Raw genomic sequence first — 22087 nt, 5'->3', positions numbered from 1 at the left:
AGGCCAACAGCATCCTGGCTTGCATAAGAAGCAGTGTGGCCAGCAGGGCTAGGGAAGTGATTGTCCCCCTGTACTCTGCTCTGGTGAGGCCGCACCTCGAGTACTGTGTTCAGTTTTGGGCCCCTCGCTACAAGAAGGACATCGAGGTGCTCGAGCGAGTCCAGAGAAGGGCGACCAAGCTGGTGAGGGGTCTGGAGAACAAGTCCTACGAGGAGCAGCTGAGGGAGCTGGGCTTGTTCAGCATGAAGAAAATGAGGCTCATGGGCGAGCTTATTGCTCTCTATAGGTACCTTAAAGGAGGCTGTAGTGAGATAGGGATTAGTCTATTCTCCCATGTGCCTGGTGACAAGATGAGGGAGAATGGGATTAAGTTGTGCCAGGGAGTTTTACGTTGGATGTTAGGAAGAACTTCTTTACTGAGAGGGTTGTGAGGCATTGGAAGGGTCTGCCCAGGGAAGTGGTGGAGTCACCGTCCCTGGAGGTCTTTAAAAGATGTTTAGATGTAGACCTTAGTGATATGGTTTAGTGGTGGACTGTTTAGTATTAGGTCAGAGGTTGGACTCTGTGATCTTGGATGTCTCTTCCAACCTAGATGATTCTGTGATCTTTGCTCCTGGCATCCAGGGATCTGCAGTTCCCTTATACTGCACCTGAAACAGGCCCAAGACACTGTCTTATATTTTGAAAGATGGACAGGTGTGTCAAGATTTTCTTCCAAAATAACATACAAAATCAACGATCTACCTGCATGGCCTCCAAAACCAAAAAAGACTATGAGACAGTAGAATCTACTTTAGAAAGCTCTGAAATCCACCTTTGCAAGGTTAGTAAAAAATATGAGAATGAAGCAAGTATCTGTAAAGGACAAAGGGGCAAGAAGGGGGAATTACGCATCTCATTTCATGAAATTCCCTCCATTTTCATGAGGTGCACCTGCTTCTTCCACAAATACTCAGCTAGGGTAATTCCAAACCGCTGGAGGCAGCAAGAAGCAAACAAGCAGTCTCCTCTCCTGATGCTGCAGCTATGCAGCCAATTAGCTACCCTGAGACCAGAGCTGCTTGCTTAGATCCTCCTGGACCCTCTAGAAATATGGGCAAGGCTTGGTAGCCTCAGCAGAAATGCTGCTCTTTGAAGGTACCTGAAAAAAACACTGGGCCCCAGGAAACCTAAACTTTTGACAGAACATTTTTTCTGTGCACTAACAAGGTTATGGACTGGATCATGTGACTGACAGATAAACAAATATTAGAACAAACTGCAAGAAGATTTGAAAATCTGCTCTTTAGGGACATAAGGTCTACAAAAAGTCAGCTGGCAAACAGACACGTGGTGGTGGTTTTACCGCGCCAGGCAGCTAAACACCACAACCGCTCTCTCACTCCCCCTCCTTAGATGAGGAGAGGAAGAAGTAAAGTAAAGAACAACTCACAGGTTGAGATAAGGATAATTTAATTAAAGTGAAATAATAATAATAATTAAGGAAAGATGATTATTAACAATTTAACTAAAGAGAAAAAAGGGAAAGGGAAAAGGGAAGGGGAAAAGGAAATAAGGGAGGAAAACAAACAAACAAAACAAGTAACGGCTATGTGGAAGTGCAGAGGAAATAAATTACTCTCTACTTCCCACGAATGAGTGATGCTTGACCACGTCGTTGAAGCAGGGCCTCAACGCACGTAGCTGATGTTCGGGAGGAGGCCCAACGTTTTCACAACGAGAGCCCATCCCTCCCTTCTTCCTTTTCCCACCTTTTATTGCTGAGTGTGACACCACATGGTACGGAACATCCCTTTGGTTGGTTTAGGTCAGCTGCCCTGGTGATGTTTCTCTTCTCACTTTTTTGCCCACTCCCCTAGGAGGGTTAGAGAGAGTCCTGATGCTGCGCAAGCACTGCTCAGCAGCAGACACAACACTGGTGGGATACCACTGCTGTTCTAGCTACAAGTGCAGAGCACAGCACTGTGTGGGCTGCTGCAGGGAACGTTAACATCCCAGCCAGACCCAGTACACATGTAGACAGAAAGCTAATGAGGACTGCCTGGAAATGCAGAGAGAAGCAGCACAGGAACTCTGCTCAGTAGTGTAAAGCAACAGCAGTCCTGGCTTTTCCAGGCATCTGCCCATACAATAACTATCATGTCACTAACAAAGGCAGCTCTGCATCTAGTGCTACTGAATCTGGACTACAGGAAAAATAAACTATTATCTTTCCAGTTTACCAAGTAGGAATCCCAGTAAGGGGATGCCTATGTTCACTCAGCTCTCCAGCTATGAGCACTGGCAGTATTGCTCATCATCCAGCACTGAGTTATCACAGGTACAAATATGTTCTTTTAAATGAGTCCTTCCCCCATTTAACCACTGCTTTACTTTGATTTCAAATTAGAGAACAATTGAAAGTTGGCTTTATCTTCCCCAAACATTTATCACATGCCTCCTAGTTGTCCCCTTGTCCAAGTCCATTACCAGCATTATGTCAATGTTTTGCCCCCAGTATGCTGAAGCTCTCAAGTGGTTTTTGTTCACTGTATATGCTGGTTTTCATGTTCTTTATAAAGCATTCGACATACTAAAGTGTTTAAGATGCAAAGAGTAGAGGCGGCTAGTCTTTGTTTGTCCAGTTCTGCGCAGTGTTAATTAAACCTGGCCCCTACTACTACAGGGTACTTTCCGCTTGTGGTTGGAAGCAGACTGTATGGGCAAGTAGCAGCTGTTTCTTTTCAATATGTGAAAATGATTTGCTGGCAAGAGATGCTATGAGGAACTGTGGCTCCTTTTGTACTTTACACATTTCTCTTGGATTTCATGGGGCTCTCTTTTTATCCCTAAGATCATTACTCAGCCTCTGTAGAAAAGTGAGAACACAATTACAGCACATGGGTTTCAACCTTGGCAACAAATACCTCAAATGCACTAGTGAATAGGGAATTCACTTAGCTTTACTGACCTTCCCCCGCATCTTAAACAGTGTTTAGAATTCTCCTTTCCCTGCCCTACATGTGTGACATGGCTACATTCTGACAGATTTTGCATCCAAGCAAAATATTGCAATACTGGAGCAGTTTGTTTTCATTCACACAGAGGTATGCCCAATAGCCATGCCCCACAGCTGGATGTAATGAGAAGAAACACTGGCTCAGGCAGAACTGTTAGTACTGTTCCTCGTAGCTTTCAGGTGCACACGGTAGTCCAGGAAAGAGTGCCCCTTCAGGTTGCTCTGCCCCGCTCTCTCTTAGCCTTGGGGAAAGTAATGCCATAGCAGGCTCTGCAAGAACAGGGTGTGAAGAGGATGCTAGGTCACAGCAGAAGCACATACACACACGATACTGCAGAAGATTTCTCAGAGAATGGGGAACCTGTCCAGTCTAGCCCATGGTCTGTAAAATGTTCTGATATCTTCTGGCACAAGAAGCAGCGTATTAAAAGCAAGTCATTATCACTTCTGGGCATACAGAGAGAATTACTCCAGTTGGCAGCTCTTGAAAGTCTCTTCAAGAAAGAGAAAGAGCCCACTGCAGTATTTTTAAACAAAATGTCTCCCTGGGATTGTTTTTTTGGCTCCACTCCTTTAAAAAGAAAAACTGGGAAGAAAGCATTGCATTATTTTTTTTTCCAACTAGTTACAGCACATGTGCTCCATACCACTCCTTTTTTAGATTGCGGAAAGGTAGTATGCACTGTTTTGCCAAGTAGGTGACTTTTTAAACAGCAGCACAACACTGTGTGTGTTCACAAGTTATTTCCTTCTACTGGTCAGGTCAAACTGCAAAATACTGAGACAGAGACATGAACTTCCACTGGCAACTGTCACTCAACAGTTTCTGCTTCTAAAAGGAGAATTTTTTGAGGCTCTCTCTGCTGAAGTTTTCAGGATGTCTTGGGCCACATGTAGTATTCATTTATCTCCATATTAATACTTCCATGTGATACCTGAAGGTAGGTGGAAGACTTGTCATCTTTGCAATTCTTTACCAACTGTGACTAGCAAAACCATGTCAAGGTTAAAAAATGAAGATTCAATAGACAATCTAAAAATATTACTGATTCCTGAAATACAGGAGTCAGTACTAAATGCAAAAACGTCACAAAAAGGGGCTTTTATCCTACTGTCAAAATGAAGAAAACCAAAAACAAGCCCAAGAGAGACAACAAAAGGTAGTGTGCATTTCAGCATTCAGCTGCAACACAAGTCTAAAGCTTGACTGCACAGCTTCACTGAAACTCCTCAGGTGGTTGGTGACAGCTGTAACAGGAACTAGTTACATTCCCATCCAGTTTGCAGTATTGAGCCCATTCAAGTAACCCCTGCAGTTCTGAGCACAGAAAGTGCTTAGTTGCTGTTGTCCATTGATCTGTTATACATGCCAACCAGCCCACACTCCAGCAGTAACTGGGGGTTGCAGGTTTCCCCAAGAACTCAGGAGAAGCTTTAGAATCACTACCACAAAAGAGACCGGATATCATTGCTATGCTGGCACCCCTCCCTAGCCTCTAACAACCCTTTGCTTACTCCACTGCCTTCTTGGAAGAACAGTTAACTGAATTTCTTCATTTCCATTGACAGATAGGTTGACTGTGCCACAGTAAAACTCCCATGCTCAAGGAAAGGGATAAAAATGCAAGAGACTGAGAGGTCACTTAATTACCTTATTCTCCCACTACCATTAGTGATGCTTTGTTCAACTTTTAAGTAACGAAGTTGCTTTGTAAATAACACAAACAAAACCTTCCAGCCCAGGAATACAATGCATTGACCATATGAGGTCTGAAGATATAGTATCATTGACTCTGGTGATTACTAGTCAAATACAGTGACTTTACAACAGCTGGCAGAGAGTTTTTATTAATTAAGCAGTAGAGACAGCTCTTCACATCTTTTTCAGAGATTGTGTCACCAGATCATATTAAACGTCCTAGAACTGTTTTTAATTTTACCAAAGGTGTTAAGTTACACCTTTTGCTGTTCAAACCAAATTTTCTCTTTATAAATTCAAAGAAAAACTTCAATATTAGACTAAAGAGCTGTAGAAGGCAACATAGCCCAGATGCAGATTTCCATAAACATGTCTTGACATTATTCTCTCCTTGTTGTATGTAATGTCATGCTATGTGCACAAAATGGCTTTGTGAGGCCTGACTATTCGGAGCACAGATCCATTACATTCTAGAGCTTCTGGTATACTCTACTCCAGCAATTTAGGCACTAAAGTTGGTAGGAGAAGGAATTAAATGAAGTATATTCAAAAAATTTTCAGGCTATTTTTCATCATTTTAAGTCTATTTGGATTTACACACACTTTTGAGGTCATTCCCCACCTCCCTTGCCATTAACCTCTCCTATGAAGTAACGTTTTAACTAATGTTTTAGTACAAGGTAATATATTTCAGTATTTTTCAGGCTAAAACACGAACTTTTACAAAATAAACAATTTCAGTTCTGAATACAGTAATATAGCCTCTCCCCGTGCATTCTTAAATCAGGATAGAGTACGACAAGCCTATTCCACAACCCAAGTAGCTATCTTTAAAGATCTAATGAACTGTGACTGCCTAAAAACAAGATTAGACATATGACATGTTATGTTTTTAACAGGTACAGAAAAACTGAGAGCAAAGTGGAAACTATACAGCAAAAGAGACCCAGCTATCAGTATACTCAGACAAAAAGCCAGAGCTGCCAACATAAATAGTAAATATAAGATTTCTAAAATCCCAGGAGAATACCTCTACAAAAGAGTTTTAAAGAGGAGAAAAACTACAAAAAGTCCCACAGACAGAATTTTTGGAAAAGTTTAATTTGCTTAGCTACGCTGCCACTGAATGTGTATTAGCTCAAGATGGATCACATTGGAAAAAAATCCCACTATGTTTTCTTCCCTTCCTAAACACTGCAGTTTTGTCTGCCTTTGTGTATGTAAACATGCACACATGAATATATTACTGTCTGGTTGCTGAGGAGTTTCTTAATGGCATCACTTTTTTTTTTTTTTTTTTAATGAAAACAAACACTGCAAACAGGGTTTAAAAACATCAATATCAGTGACCTGCATGAGCCCCTTATTCTCAGGTGGTGCTGGTGGATCTCAAGCTGATTTACTTACCAGCTGTGTAATTCTGCAAAAGCAGCTTTGATCTTCTTCACTGAATTATCTACTTCCTCTTTGATCATCATGCGGTATCTAGTTAGAGAAACAGTGCAACGCTGCAGATCTTTTACTGATTTCTCAATGTTTGGCCCTAAAATAGAAAACAAAAACAGCACAAAGTCAGAAAGGTGTTTTTGACTTTTCTGAATGAGGAAGAATGAATAGCTCAACATGTTTTTTGCCCACATTAAGATGAAGTCACAGAATCACAGAATTTCTAGGTTGGAAGAGACCTCAAGGTCATCGATTCCAACCTCTGACCAAACACTAACAGTCCCCACTAAACCATATCCCTAAGCTCTACATCTAAACGTCTCTTAAAGACCTCCAGGGATGGTGACTCCACCACTTCCCTGGGCAGACCCTTCCAATGTCTAACAACCCTTTCGGTAAAGAAGTTCTTCCTAACATCCAACCTAGACCTCCCGTGGTGCAACTTAACCCCATTCCCCCTCGTCCTGTCACCAGGCACATGGGAGAATAGACCAACCCCCACCTCGCTACAGCCTCCTTTAAGGTACCTATAGAGAGCGATAAGGTCGCCCATGAGCCTGCTCTTCTCCAGGCTGAACAACCCCAGCTCCCTCAGCTGTTCCTCTAAGACTTGTTCTCCAGACCCCTCACCAGCTTCGTCGCCCTTCTCTGGACTCGCTCGAGCACCTCGATGTCCTTCTTGTAGCGAGGGGCCCAAAACTGAGCACAGTACTTGAGGTGCGGCCTCACCAGAGCCGAATACAGGGGGACGATCACTTCCCTAGCCCTGCTGGCCACACTGCTTCTTACGCAAGCCAGGATGCTGTTGGCCTTCTTGGCCACCTGAGCACACTGCTGGCTCATATTCAGCCAACTATCAACCATCACTCCCAGGTCCTTCTCCGCCTGGCAGCTTTCCAACCACTCATCTCTCGGCCTGTAGCTCTGCTTGGGGTTATTGTGCCCCCAGTGCAGGACCCAGCACTTGGCCTTGTTGAACTTCATACACTTGGCCTCAGCCCATCGGTGCAGCCTATCCAGATCCTCCTGCAGAGCCTTCCTACCCTCGAGCAGATCGACACACGCACCTCAGTTGGTGTCATCTGCAAACTTACTGAGGGTGCACTCGATGCCCTCATCGAGATCATCGATGAAGCTATTAAAGAGGACTGGCCCCAGCACCAAGCCCTGGGGAACGCCACTAGTGACTGGCCTCCAGCTGGACTTGACTCCATTCACCACAACTCTTTGGGCCCGACTACTCAGCCAGTTTCTAACCCAACGAAGCGTGCACCAGTCCAAGCCAAGAGCAGCCAGTTTCTTGAGGAGAATGCTGTGGGGAGCGGTGTCAAAAGCCTTGCTGAGATCAAGATAGACCACATCCACAGCCTTTCCCTCATCCACCCAGCGCGTCACTTGGTCATAGAAGGAGATCAGGTTTGTCAGGCAGGACCTGCCTTTCACAAACCCATGCTGACTGGGCCTGATCGCCTGCTTGCCCTGCAAGTGCCGCGTGATGACTCTCAAGAGGATCTGCTTCATGAGCTTCCCTGGCACTGAGGTCAAACTGACAGGCCTATAGTTCCCCGGGTCTGCCCTCTGGCCCTTCTTGTTAATGGGCGTCACGTTTGCTAGCCGCCAGTCAACTGGGACCTCCCCTGATAGCCAGGACTGCTGATAAATGATGGAAAGCAGCTTGACCAGCTTCTCTGCCATTTCCCTCAGTACGCTCGGGTGGATCCCATCCGGCCCCATTGAATTGTGCACATCCAAGTGCCGTAGCAGGTCACCAACCAGTTCTTCATGGATAGTGAGGGCCACATTCTGCTCCCCATCCTCTTCCACCAGCTCAGGGTACTGGGTATCCAGAGAACAACCGGTATTGCCGCTAAAGACTGAGGCAAAGAAGGCATTAAGCACCTCCGCCTTCTCCTCATCTTTTGTAACAAGGTTTTCCCCTTTGCATCCAGTAAAGAATGGAGATTCTCCTCAGTCCTCCGTTTTGCATTGATGTATTTGTAAAAGTCCATCAGCCCAGATTTTCCATAGTTGTTCTTCTGTGCTCTTCAATTCTTAAACATGTATGTTCATATTCATTAACCCAAATCATGTAACTGTTAAAATAGCCATGATAATTCAAGTAATTTTACTCTCACTTTCCAACACATCTCTTCCTCACATTTGCTTTTTTCTTAGAGACACCAGCTTTCTGATCACCTTAGTACACAGCGACTGAACAAAGGGACGTGCTTTACCTCTTTTTTTGACTGAATCATCTGGCTTTGTTTCAGGTTGGGTTGTAGCATTGGGTGATTTAACTGAGGAAGATTTTGACTTTGGCCTGCTTAGGTTACTCTGGTGCTGAACTGTTGACCGAAGAGGCTCGTGCTGTTCTACTCCATTCATAGTCTTCGAGCTTAATTCTACAGATACTTTCTGCTGTTCATGTTCTTTGTCTGCAATAGAATATTAAGGTACAAGAAAGGGAGTTAACAAGACCTGCTAGAGAATCTTGACTCCCTGTAGAAAAACATCACACAAAAAGCAGCAACTGAAGATGTTCAAGACAGAGAAAGATGGAATAATGGCAAGAAAGAGGTAGAACTAAATTAAATAAAACCACATATCCTCCCCTATAATTTTCTAGCACATTAGAAGGAAACACCAGCTTTTCTGCATTTCTCCTTTCTGCTCCCTGAGGTCCCTTCCATGCAGCCAAGATTCTATATCTTGGAAGGACCTCATCTCACAGACTGAGATGGCATTAGCAAGGCTTCAGCCTCATGTTCCTCATGGGGAAGAAAGCATAACAGGCTGTCAGCAGAGACCTGGCTGTGATCCTTCCATGCTGTGGGCTGTCTGAAAGCAACAGTGAAATGCTGATAGTAACATTAACTTGATAGGGAAGGAATGAAAACAAATATGACTGACAATGGCAAAACAAAGGAGATTACAGCACCAAAGGGACCAATGTGAGACAGGTATTCTTTGGACTCACTTCAGCATTTCAAATGGCTTTAGCAGTGTTTGATTTGCTCAAAAACTTTGAAGGCACTGCTTCTGGCCTCTGAGGGATCCTGTTCACCCTTCTAGTCTATTTAGTTCTATGTACGTTTCATAATATATATAGGCTGCTTTTGTCCTTAAGCTAGGTGCAAGACCAGAATTCTAGCACAACTGAAAGCATTGAAGAAACTTTTTTTTTTTTTTATATCTACACTACACAAATTCCGAGGAATTTATTTTACTTCTGCAAGGTAAGCTTCCAAAATATTAAAATTTTACCTCTTTCTCTCAATTTCCCTTCCATTCTCTCTCTCTACTGCCCTAATCTTTCATTCTCTGTTCATAGAATGGTCAATTACTAGTTTTCACATATGCCTAAGAGTTTATAAAAAAATAAAGTTATGGTAATATGTATTATCTTTGTCAACTGTAAAAACGACAAAAAATCTGAGGTTCTTCTTGCCCTTTGTATGTATAAATCTGGACTGTGTCACACCAAAGAGAAAAAAAAAGGAAGACAACCTCAATGCTACAGGAAAAGATCACAGACGGTACATTCAGGTCTGTTATGCCCTAAAAAACACTTCATGTGCACGGACAAATCAATCTAGGCATCTTTATTGATGCACGTGTCATTTAAAAAAGCACCTCTAAGAAATTTGACATGGCAAGTGGATTGTATATAATTATCACATAATATGGAGGAAGAGAGCAAACAAATCTTTACATGTTGCAGAATAAGTTGTAAGAATACTTTTAATATTATGGAAATGCAGAATATTCCTGCTTACGGTATATTCTATCCAAAGTAAGTATGAGTTTTTAGCAAGGGTATGGAGTATCTCTGACCTTCCACCCAGTTCTTATGACAACATTCTTGGTAAGTAGTTCTGCAATTTGGCTTTTCTGTGTTACTGAGTGTTTGTTTAATTGTACAGAGGTTGGCACCCCTGAAGTCCTCTGGAAGCAGTGGAGAATTCATTTCAGGACAATTCTCTATTTGGGACGTTGTCTTAAGATGAGTTTCAACAGCTGTATTGCTATCATGGAAAAAGGGATTTCAAGGAAAATTATTTTAATGCAGTCTTATGACACAGGAAGGCTTATGCTAATGCAGGCTTAAGACACAGGAAGAAAATGCAGCAGCAAAAATCTGACACTCCCTAGGTGTCAGAAGTTTGAAACGTGAAGAGCTGAAACATCATTGAGTACTGACAGCAATTAAAGGAAATACGAGATTTACAAAACGACACTTAAAAGCAAAAGCTTTCAGAGTTTTTCACTCAGAAAAGGTTTGTTTTCATTGGTATTACTGTAATCATAACTCTGTATCTACTGGAGCCCAACAAGGAAGAACTTTGTTACTGTCCCCCAGAGCTTCAGAATCAGTATCCAGACCCTCACAGAAACACATACATACTTTGAAGCTATCAGAGTGTCTTCCCCCAACACTAAGGCCTTCCTTTCTCTCCTAGGGAAAGCCAGTGGAGATCCACTGTGACTAGTCAGTTCAGGGAAGGTAAGAAAAAAACGAACAAGTCTGAAGAAGGCAATAAAGAAATTCTGTAATGTGCATCAGACCCATACAGCCTAAAAAATTATTGTCCTAGACAAAGGACTTGATCACTTCTGTCATCATCTAACACTTTCTAACCCTGTATTCTTCTGTATTTATATCATAATAGTCTGCATCAGCTGGGCCTCTCTAATTACAATTTGGACCTTTTCTCTTAAAAAAAGAAAAAACAACAAAACATTTTTTGCAAGGATACATGTTGCAAGGCCTTCTGTGCCCAGATCTACTTGTATGGCTTTAATTAATAAATACATTTTACACAAACATCTCTTTGATTTCCTTTCATTATGTTCTACTTTGTGGCAATAAAAAAAAAAACAACTATGCTATTTATGTAAATGGGCTTTTCTATTGCCAATTAAAAAGGTGTCTTGTGCCAGATGAACTAACCTGTGATTTCTGGACAGACCGGCACTGATGCTACAAATCTTGAGCCTTTGTTCTCAAGAGAAGCAGCTTCCAGTTTCTCATTGGCAGAATCGCTGCAAGAGTTGTCCTTAGAGCATCCATTCAGATGGCAGCCATATACTCCCTGGGGCTCTTGAGATGCCTTCTCAGGCCCATCATTCTTATTTTTAGGATCCTTATTGCCCTGGTGCTGTTTAGATTTGCTTCTTTTTCTCCTATTGTTCTAAAATTGAGAAATATTGCAAGAACAGACATTACACACTGCAGTTCCTATAAGCTCAACATATAAATATAAACATAAAATCATCAATACACTTAAAATGTCATGCAAGTGGCATTCAGTGTAATGCTATTTACAGCCCATTGGTGTTATATAATGCATTTTATCTGTTTAGCTGAAAATAAGAATGGCTTCAAATAAAAACTAAAGACCCAAACTGTTTTTCCTCCTCCCTCCACACAGAACAATTACAATGCAAAATAGTAACGGAGCCTGTGCTAAAATAATGCTCAAAATATTTACAGTCAACTTGCACAAACAGTTCCTAACCACAAAGGGCACATCCACTCAGTAACACAATCTCTGAAGGCATCTGTCTTGTCAAATTATGGTGGCTTTACCCTGCTGGGCAGCTGAGCTCCACCACAACTGCTCTCTAACTCCCCTCCTCTAAGAAAAAGTGAGAGAAAATATGATGGAAAGGGTTCAAGGGTTAATACAAGATCACTCACCGATTATTGTCATGAGCAAAACAGACTCAGCACAGGGAGATTTATACAATCTATTGCCTATCACTAGTGGATTAGAACAGTGAGAAAGAAAATCAAACTAAAACCACCTTCTCCCATACAATCCTTTTCTACACCCTCCCCCTGAGCGGCGCAGGGAAATGGGGGCTGTGGTTAGTCCCTGATGCTTTGTCTCCGTTGTTCCTTCATAGTCACTCTCTTCCCCTGCTCCACATGGGGTCCCTCCCACAGGATGCCATCCTATCCTGTGAGAGGTTACCACAGGCAGCAGCTCTTCAAGAGCTGTTCCCACATGGATCTGTAACACAGGGTCCATCTGTCAGGAGCAAACTGCTCCAGCATGGGTCCCCCACGGGCAGCAGCTCCCCCCAGACCCCCTGCTCCTGCATAGGCTCCTCTCCACGGGCTGCAGCTCCGGCCTGGGGCTTGCTCCTGCGGGGGCTCTCCATGGGCCACAGCCTCCTGCTCCACAGGGGGCTCCTCCACAGGCTGCAGCGTGGAGACCCTGCTCCATGTGGGACCCATAGGCTGCAGGGGGACAGCCTGCTTCACCAGGGGCCTCTCCACAGGCTGCAGGGGAACTTCAGCTCTGGCACCTGGAGCACCTCCTGCTTTCCTTCTGCACTGACCTTGGTGTCTGCAAGGCTGTTTCTCACTCTCCTACCTACTGTTGTGCAGCAGTCCTCCCCTGCCCTTTCTTAAATCTGCTCACAGAAGCCCAACCAGCATCGCTCACTGGCTCAGCTCTGGCCAGCAGCATGTTCCCATGTTCCTTTTGGAGCCATCTGGAGTTGGCTCTGATCTGATGTGGGGCAGCTGCTGGCTCTGCTCACAGAGGCCACTCCTGCAGTCACCCTGCTACTAAGCCCTTGCCATGTAAACCAAATACAGAAGTATAATGGGACCAGAGGACAGGTTAGCCACTGATACTGTGGTTCTCCAAGCCATAAAGTGATGCCTCCAGGACTGCAACTCACAGGGCATCCTCCTGGCACAGCTCAGAACGTATATCCTAAACATATACTTAAAGTACCTGACTTGAGGGCTTCCCTAATATGTGACCTCTAATTGATGACTACTATGCATATATTATTCTTACACCCAGCAGAAAAACCTCTAGCACTAAGTGGCCGTTACTCTGCAGGATACAATAGAGTATTAGAAGTGCTTGTGGTACACATGAGCTGTTTTAGGATTCATTCTGTACTTGTCTAGAGTCTGGCTTCCACAAACACATGCTGTCCAAGAAACTCGCTCTGAACACTGAGCAAGAGAGACAGCAACAGATGAACAAGATTAAAAATAATGCACACATTTGGTTTCAAGTATTCTGAATACAAGCATGGATGAAGTCATCTATGTCACCTGTGTTAGCAAAGGCAGACAAAATAAAACTACTACATTTAGCTACAGATGGCTGATAAGTAGTCCAAATGTTTTGCTTCTCAAGAGCAAGATCTTACCTTCTTTTTCCCTGTCATATTCCATTCTTTTAGAACCTGAGTTGCACTGCCTAGGGAAAGAAAAGATAAAACATTTCAACAAAAGCTCTGCTATGAAAAAGCACCAATGTGTTCAGGAACAATTTCTAGCCTCCTTCCTGGGCAGCATTTCCATGTGTTGCAAGTTTTCTCATGTTGGGAGAATAAAATGAGAACTGCTGCCTCTCCTTTTTACTTACCAGTTTTAGCTGATTACACTATGCATAGTGGACAGGCCACTTAACACTACTGCTTTTTATGCTCTTCATTTCACAAAGTAATTAAGTGGGTGCCTAACTTGAAGCACTAGCATAAGCTTCAAGGAAAAAAAAACAAACACACCAATGCTCAAATTTCTTGTCTAAAAGGAAGACATCTCAGTAATCTTGTATAACACTAGGTAAACACCAGTATATTTTCTTGAACACATCTACAAAGGAGCTGAACAGAACTTCTGCTTATGTGCATTCAGGTAAACACTAACACGACAAATAAAACATTTTAACTGCTTTTTTTTTTTTTTAAACTCGAATTTCACATAAAGATACAAAATGCATAACAGAAACAGCACCTGCATGCCACTCCAGATTCAAAGCAAGATAAGCTCTGATCTCAGAAAACTGAATTTGAACATTTCTTGAGTCAGCCTGCAGCAATTCTGAGAGTGATATTAAATGGATGTAGCTCAGCCTTTGCACTCAGCATAGCTGTCCCCATGTTTTTCACTGTACGTAGCAACAAGTTCTCTGTGATTGTGAAATAGTTTCATCTTAGCAATTTTCATCACTCGTGAAAATACATTTGAAGTGCTATTTATATTTAGTCTATTCACAGTGGCTGCTGAATGGACACACTTTTCTGTTGCCATTTCACTCAGTGCTTAAACAACTCTGGATTTTGTCTTTGAAATAAGGGTGCGCTGTTTCCAGATGGTGACAAATATTGGCTGTTGTCAAATACTCATTTGCAAAGACTTCTAAACTCAAGGCACAAGGAGGATCAACTAAATTACATTTAAACAAAGACTGTCTGAACTCAGGTTACACTACCTTGCACTTTTTTAATACTTTTTTTTTTTTTTTTTTTTTAACTCTTGCAAGGATTGATTTTTATTTTTATTTTTTCCTTGTAGCAGAGGATATGTGGCTAGAAAAGCACTTCCCCTCAATACCCTTAAGTTATTTGATATTGCTGAATGAGAGAAATACTTTTTCACTTTTGATTTGCACTGAGGTACCAGTGCCTTTTGTCTTGAAACAAAAATGTACTGTCTCTCTCTGCTGGAAAACTTCAAGTAGTTTGGGAAACATCTGAAGTGTTGGAACAAGAGCCTCTGGGACACACATGCAACTCTGGGATTCTGTAATGCTTCAAGTTTTTTTTTTTTTTTTTTTTTTTTTTTTTTTTTTTTTTTTTAACTAAAAATAAAGGAAGTTCCTCTGGCATTTGAGGAGGGCAAGTTCAAGAGGTTTAGGGATCCAGTTATCTGATTCAGAACCATCCCCAATTTGTATTAGTAGTCTATCTTCAGCAGTGAATCATATTCCAACATATTCACTTTAAAGAGCATTAGCTTTCACAGAGAACAAAGAAGGTTGGCAACAAGAATGGCACCCAAAAATGGCAATATCAGAGAGAAAGATAAACATCCAGGTCACACTCATATTGTGAAGAAACAAAGATGCAGTCAGAGAGATCAACTACAAAAAAAAAGTTTTCTGGCAAGGTCACAATCATCTGAATTTCAACAGAACAAAACAGATTTTGACCCACTACAGGCAATGAACACTTTAGCATGCAGTTATGTCTCATGCCCTAGTGAAAAAAGTACACTATACTCACCATCCATAAAAGCCTGAACAGCCTTGTCTACATTGTTATCAAACTGTTGTAACACCAAAACTATTTCATTGTTGCTTTTGTTTGGAACAATTGATCGGATTGCATTGATCTGGAAGGAAAAAAGGGAAGACAGTAATATGCAGGTTTATCACTATCATGTAGAAAACACTGTAACCATGCAAATGCACGCTTATATAAATGCTTACCATATCCAACAATACTGTTTTATACTGATATGTTCTCCATATCTGGCCCATGCAATTAAAGGAAACAATTTTAAGAGACCAAACAGACAACTGGTACCCAGTAAGCCTGAAGCTAAATCCCTCAGTCACACCTGGAGAAATCATTTAACTAAGCTGACATTAATTTGGCCTTAGGTTTCTTTCTCAAATGTTCTATTCAGCTGTCATGCTACTTAACAAATCATATCACCTATGAAATCTTAGGGTACGTAACTACTTTAAGGCTGTTGTAAGGCCTTGCTACATTGACATTTCAACATGACTCATGCCTTTTTTTTTTTTTTTTTAAACATTTGGAAAGTAGTGGTATACATGAAAAAAGTCACAGGCTAAAAGGAAGCAGCATTATTTGTAAAAAGTTCTAGTATCTTGTCAGCATAATATTGGCCTGCTGTTCCATGTACTTGTGACCAGGAAGCTTGTGCATCAGAATTCTGAAAAAAGGACAAACACTTCCTTTTGAAAACTATATTGATCATCTGTTATATCCACAGATGATTCTGACACACTGTACTTCAATTTCACAATGTTTCCTACTGTTGTATGGTTTTTGTTACTCTTTTACACCAAATGGTCATTCAACCCACCACATTTTAAATACAACATTACTGATGGAATCATGTTGATGGCTTACTTTCTCATGCAATCTACCTGAAAATAAAGATACATGAAACTTAATGATTACATTGTTTTAATGCCAGACAAGTTTTAGTAGGTAGTACCAGAAAAACAAAAACAAAAAAATACTTGATTAAATGTAACTAGCAAAACTAACAAAATACTGATTGTAGTTTGAAAACAACATGAGAATTAGTGCCTAAACCAGTAGAGTTGCTCCCAATCAGTTTTCTAAGCTCTTCAAACTCTCCAGCACCTATTTACTATTAAGACCTTGTTGCACTGCAAATGTTTAACTGGCACCTTTCTTTGCCTCTTGGAATACATCCTTGTGTACTTTGTTTAGCGCATCACATTGTCATTTTGCTACTTTCTGTTTATGAAACACTGATTGGCTATTCACCATAATGTGAAATTTAATTGTGAAAACAAACACATGAAGATAGCTCTGTTGCATATAATGGAACTACACTGGCTTACACAATAGAAGCATTCACATTACCTTGACCCAGCTGTCCAGTTAAATCCTGAGGTAAGAACAATCTACATGCCCTTTATCGTGTCTCTAGCAGTGGATTCAGGCCACTTACACGTAAGTGCTCCAATTTATGACCAAAGCTTTATTTTGCTGTTTTAGGTCAAGTCCATTCCTCAGCCACTGTATTTCCTGTACACCAACGTAAGCCATGACTCATTTAAAGTTCTGTTAGCACACAGTGACTGAGGGCTCTTATTCATGATACCTGCTGGATTTAGCTTGAGCACAACAGAAGGCTGATGCTTGCTTCAGCTCAAGCCACATGGGATCAAGTTTTCTAGATGAGGTAATCTCTTTCACTATGTAAAGAAGGCCACTCTCTGACTTCAGCAGACAAATTTCATGTCTCTACTTAATACAATTTACTCTGCTCCTGTCCACCATCCTGTAACTCATCTCTTTGCAGCTTCCCATTTACAATTGGGAACAATTCCCACAATACATTTCAAGTAGCAGGTTTAACCTTGGCCAACTCAGGCCACAGCCATTATTTACAGAGTCCCAAAATTAGCAGCTAGGATGCAGTACAGCAGTCAAATTGCTTGTCTCCTTTTCCAAGGACCCTTTCCAAAGGCCCATCTAATCCTATGTCTACTGCTCCCACCCTATGGCTGAGCAAGGTTTGCCCACAAGCCAGGCTCCCAACCCAAGCGTTAGATGCCTTGGAGCTTCTAGTTAACAAATACTGTGTTGGAAGTTTAGACAGGCTGGGTGAGTATAGCCCCTCATACACTGCAGGCATTCTACGTGAAAATCACATGAAATGAACAGGATGTGCAGAGAAATCCCCCCAAAATGAGTTTTATTCATTCCCTGAGTGTGGGCACAGACGTGCTATTTACTGATAAGGCTGCAACAAGCATGAACTGAGCTGGCTCCATGACAACAAAAACTGTCAAACACATCACGGGGCTAGAGCAGGCCACAAACTGCAGTCCACTTTATATTCAAGCTGGTAGTTACCAAATATTTCCACTACATGGACTGTATCTTATTCTCACAAAAACCTCCCTTCTTCTTTCATAATCATGTGGATCTTCTCTCTACCCACACAGAATTGTAGAATCTTTGCAGCAACTGCTCAAATGCAAAATAGTAAAAGGAAATATTTAGTGTATTCTAACTCTCTAAACATAAGCATGGGAATTTCACATCTTCTAGGTCATCCTGTACTATGAAAGGTCTGAAAGTCTCAAGAAGCATCTGGAAACTACAAACTAAGTTGAAGACCACAAGATGGACCAGGCAACTTGCCATACAGTGCAAACTTCTTAGAGGCATTAAGAAGAACATCTGTTGGGTGGAGAACATCATGGCACAAGAACTCAACCAGACAAATTATGTTTTAGACTACAGAATCCACTGAAGTCTTTCTGTTTGCATTGTATGGTCTTTGACTGTTAAGACACTTTTGATTAATAGAATTAAAAGCTAAACTGTGCTTCATCTCAGTAGTATGACTAAGTACAAAAAGGGTATGGAAATGTCCTATTTGTGGAGATAACCCCAAAAAGGCAAAATGATGCTCTTAGGGAAGAACATTCACCAATGCAGAGAAAAAAAGACTGTGCATATGACCGACACTGTGGACATGGTCCTGTTTCAGTTGGACTAAATTCACTTTAGGGGATGTTTATGTACTGCAGAGCTCAATGGTTTTACTGCCAAAAAACAACAGCCTTTGTTGATTGTCACAGAATACATACATTTATCTTTTTTTTTAGAAAATAAAAAGTTAAATCTTATGAGAAGCTTCCTCAGCAAATGAGTATCAGATTGCAAAGCATTCAGGACTTCAGAAATTCTAAACCAGAAGTTGATTAACACATTGTTAATCTGTTTCCCTTGTGCACTTATGTTACTGATAGCCAGGATCCCCACTCAATCACCAGCGTTTCTGCTTTCCAGATTTCTGCAGTGACTTACTGAGGATAAGACAGATGAAATAATACAGGTTGGAAATTCTAGTTACAACATTAAGAAAAAAATACATACACACACTGCTCTGTTCACAAACAACAAAAACACATAAAACCAGAATTCTAACACCAGAGAAAGCCTAAAAGGTTTTGCTGTGAAATTAAATTGTCTTAAAAACTTTCAAGAACAAAATGAAATAAAGTTGCCATATTTTTTTATTATTATTTTATTTTTATTTTCCCAGAATTTCAAAAACAGGCAGATGTGTGTGTGTGTCAAACATCAGGTTTTCAACATATGCATTGACTAGTTTTCAGCCAAAACAAACTGGAATTGTTGTATACATACAATGGAGAAAGTCAAATAGACAAATGGCTAAAAGTAACAAATTCTGACCTGAAAGTGCATCTAAGAAAAAGACAAAGACATGCTGAGGCAGACAAGGCCGTATGACAGCCTTAACCAAGAAATGCAAACATTCTGATATTCTATCTTTTAGTCCTTTTATTTCAGCTTCAAAATAAACGTAGCTTTCTATGTTTGAAGCCGAGGTCTGTTTATACATGCAAAACATTTCCCATATACTTCTGGAAAGGTGCATGAAAACTAAGAAAACGAAACACAATAAAACACTGAAGGGAGAGGTGGACAACCTTCCTGACAGCATAAGCCTAATGCGAATGCACCTACACAGCTGAAAGTCATAAGAAAACCATCGTAGGCTGCGATGAATGGAGGTGCAGCAAAGCTCCAAGAATGCTTAACAAATACAAGATGACAAGTGAGATACGTAGGGTAGTGCTGGATGTAAGCTGGATCTATGCAGCACAGCTATACTGGCTCACCTGCTGGTTCGGGTGACACACCTGCCCTTTTACCAGTACAGCTACACACTTCAACTGCTTACAAGTTTCTAGCTGCTTGAGAAATCTGTCACTTTTTAATCCAGGAAACTGTATAGAGTTCATTTTTCCAAAAGGTTGAATAGGTTGTTATCCCAGGGCTGGAGATAAAACCCAGCTCTCGTTCTCTAAACTTACAGTAATCAAGCTTACAAAGAACATCCATCTTTCCAACATGTAAGCAACACAGACTGTAGGACTGCAATCATCCAGTATTTCATGACTTCTCACCAATAAACAAATTCCTTTCTAAGAACATTTATCAATGCCATGAAAAAAAGTACAAGATACAAACAATCTCCTATCATGCAACGATACTACATCAATACCTAACAGTTTGCAAGAACAAACTCACAACGTTAAATTTATTTCCCTGTGTATGTGAGAGAGAACTTTCTCTTACTTGGTGAAACCTGATCTTAGGAAGAACAACAGAGACTACAGGGAAGTCAACTACTCTACCAGTTCTGTGAATCATCACGTCTTTATATCCCGTGTAGCTTCCCAGTCAACTTGTGTCATCATTTTGGATGCCAGACAAGCATTCTGGGACATCAAGAGAATTCAGTAATGTACCTTCAGAACCAAAGATAATTGTGCTGCTAATGTCATCACTAGCTGAGATGCTGTCACAGACAGCAGTTACCTTCCTGCACTTTCCTTCGGAAATGGGAGTATAGTGAACAGAGTTGCAGACCTGATCAAAGCTTTTAATTTGCGCTTCTCTTTGTTAGTTTAATGTTAAGACTTTTTTCAAAAATTAACCTTACAAAAACTACATTAAAGGTATCAGAGATCTAAAATACAAAGCCTTGTTCTTGAAAACAACTGTGTATGCTCAAGAACATGAAAAGAAGAACCCTTTGTTCTGTCTGGGCAGAAATACTTGACTATTTTTTTGAGATTTACATGTTCTACTATACATGTACATAATCTCAGTTAGGACAAATCTTTGGTTTGTCTAAAAATATTTAGTAATAGGTTACTTCAGAGGAGCATAAGAGAGGAGAGAAGGACACTGAAATTCTAACCTCTCATGGTACCTTACACACTTGAAGTCCTTACAAACATTTACTTCATGAGAGATCCCTGACACGTAAGGCTTAAAAAGAAATAAAGCCTGCCTGAAAGTTGTGACAACAGCTCACTTAACTCTGCACCCAGAACCAAGCTAACATTTCTGTGTATTCATCTGAGTCCTTTAGGTTTTCTGTCAAGTTTCAAATGGTTCCCAGGCAACTGCAACAACATGGAATCTGTCCTTGCCTGTTTGCTGCTCTACTCCATCTGCTCCCCCTTGGCATCATCTCAAAGGGGATGTTTCTGGTGAATAAGTAATATATCCGGGGTTCAGAGAATTTGTTTAAATATTTGTGACATAGTGACAAAATAAGCTTCTTTTCTGAAAGCTCACAGCTGTTCAAAAACCCCTGAACACAGCTGCTCTAATCGCCTTGAAGTTACTATTACAGTCCCTTATTCATTTAAAAGTACTTTCTCTTATGTATTCTTGGTTAGAAACACTAACCCACATCCACCTTCACTTGGTATGAAACATCAAGCTCAACAGGTTTCCTCTAAGTAATGAGCTAAATTTATTTCTAAAATATGGTTATCAACAAATACAGACCTTTTCCCACCCTGCTTATTTCTACCACATGTCAGTAGCAGATCTTTATGTACACATACATACTGTATACACCCATAGCAACTGAGGCAAGGTAACAGCATATGCCACGTTCAACTAGATTACAGCTCCAATTAGGGTCAACCCAAATCCTGCAAGAGGACCAGTGCAGGAGGGCTGTCTATAGAACTCTGCTGGTTTCTATAATTTGTAAGTTTATCTTTAGCAGATCCCCCGGCTATTTTAAACAGAAAGTTTTTTGTTTTGTTTTGTTTTTGTTTTTTTTTCCAAAACACTTAAGGGCAGAATTGTTCAAGGTTTTAAAAAACTCCAATACAAATATATTCCATAAACACAATTTGAATTTTTTTGCATTAACAGCTTATGTAGGAGACATTTTTCCAAAGGCTTTACTAACTAAATGAGTTCATGACACACTGAACAAATATTCTTAATGCACCCTTTGAGCAAAATAACAGCTTTGACCATTTCTGCACCTCTCTGTTCACTATATACCCTATTCACCACACCAATACCTTCAGATCACCTATCCCTGTAAGCACAAAACAAATTCTACTTCTTACAGTAATCTACTTTGGGCAAACACCTTGGATTTACAATGTTCCACCCCCCTCCTCTGCTCAATTTTTTAAACTAATGAAATGGAAAACAGAGATTTCAGGATTCATGAAAGAACATTTTAAAAAAGTGTACATAAACAGATTTTGACTCAGTAAAATTTGTTTCACTTAAATAATGGCAGCACTATTTAGAGACATGAATCAGTAATAACCTAAACTAAAGTTAAATGGTTCTTCAAATGACAAAATTGCATTCTGATCAACTTTGCTGGTCTTTGGACTAAATCCATCTACATCAATGCATGGGTGTGGAACAGCTGCAAAGGTCAACCTTCCGGAGACCTAGTGAAATCATAGATTGGAAACTATCTGCTTTTTATAATGAGAGTTTTAAAACGTATATACTGTTTCCATTCCTTCCACAATGAATCCTATTATTTACTTGCATGCTGACCACCACTTATGAAAACC

General features: G+C 40.9%; 1 protein-coding gene across 6 annotated transcripts in view; it reads right to left on the bottom strand.

Annotated features, from left to right (window-relative positions):
• SPATS2L (spermatogenesis associated serine rich 2 like) overlaps positions 1-22087 on the bottom strand; it is a 79887-nt gene that overhangs the window by 10698 nt on the left and 47102 nt on the right. For all 6 annotated transcript variants that reach the window (XM_027462275.3, XM_027462273.3, XM_072041361.1 and 3 more), the window contains 5 exons: positions 15186-15294; positions 13326-13375; positions 11095-11335; positions 8378-8578; positions 6105-6240 (listed from right to left, as the gene is read on the bottom strand). In XM_027462275.3, coding sequence (XP_027318076.1) covers positions 6105-6240; positions 8378-8578; positions 11095-11335; positions 13326-13375; positions 15186-15192 — 635 coding nt within the window. In that variant the 5' untranslated portion in view covers positions 15193-15294. The remainder of the gene's footprint in view (positions 1-6104; positions 6241-8377; positions 8579-11094; positions 11336-13325; positions 13376-15185; positions 15295-22087) is intronic.

Source organism: Anas platyrhynchos, chromosome 7 (genome assembly GCF_047663525.1).
Source record: "Anas platyrhynchos isolate ZD024472 breed Pekin duck chromosome 7, IASCAAS_PekinDuck_T2T, whole genome shotgun sequence".
NCBI lineage: Eukaryota > Metazoa > Chordata > Aves > Anseriformes > Anatidae > Anas > Anas platyrhynchos.
Note: the sequence above shows the minus strand (reverse complement) of the source record. Positions and strands in the feature narration are given on the sequence as shown.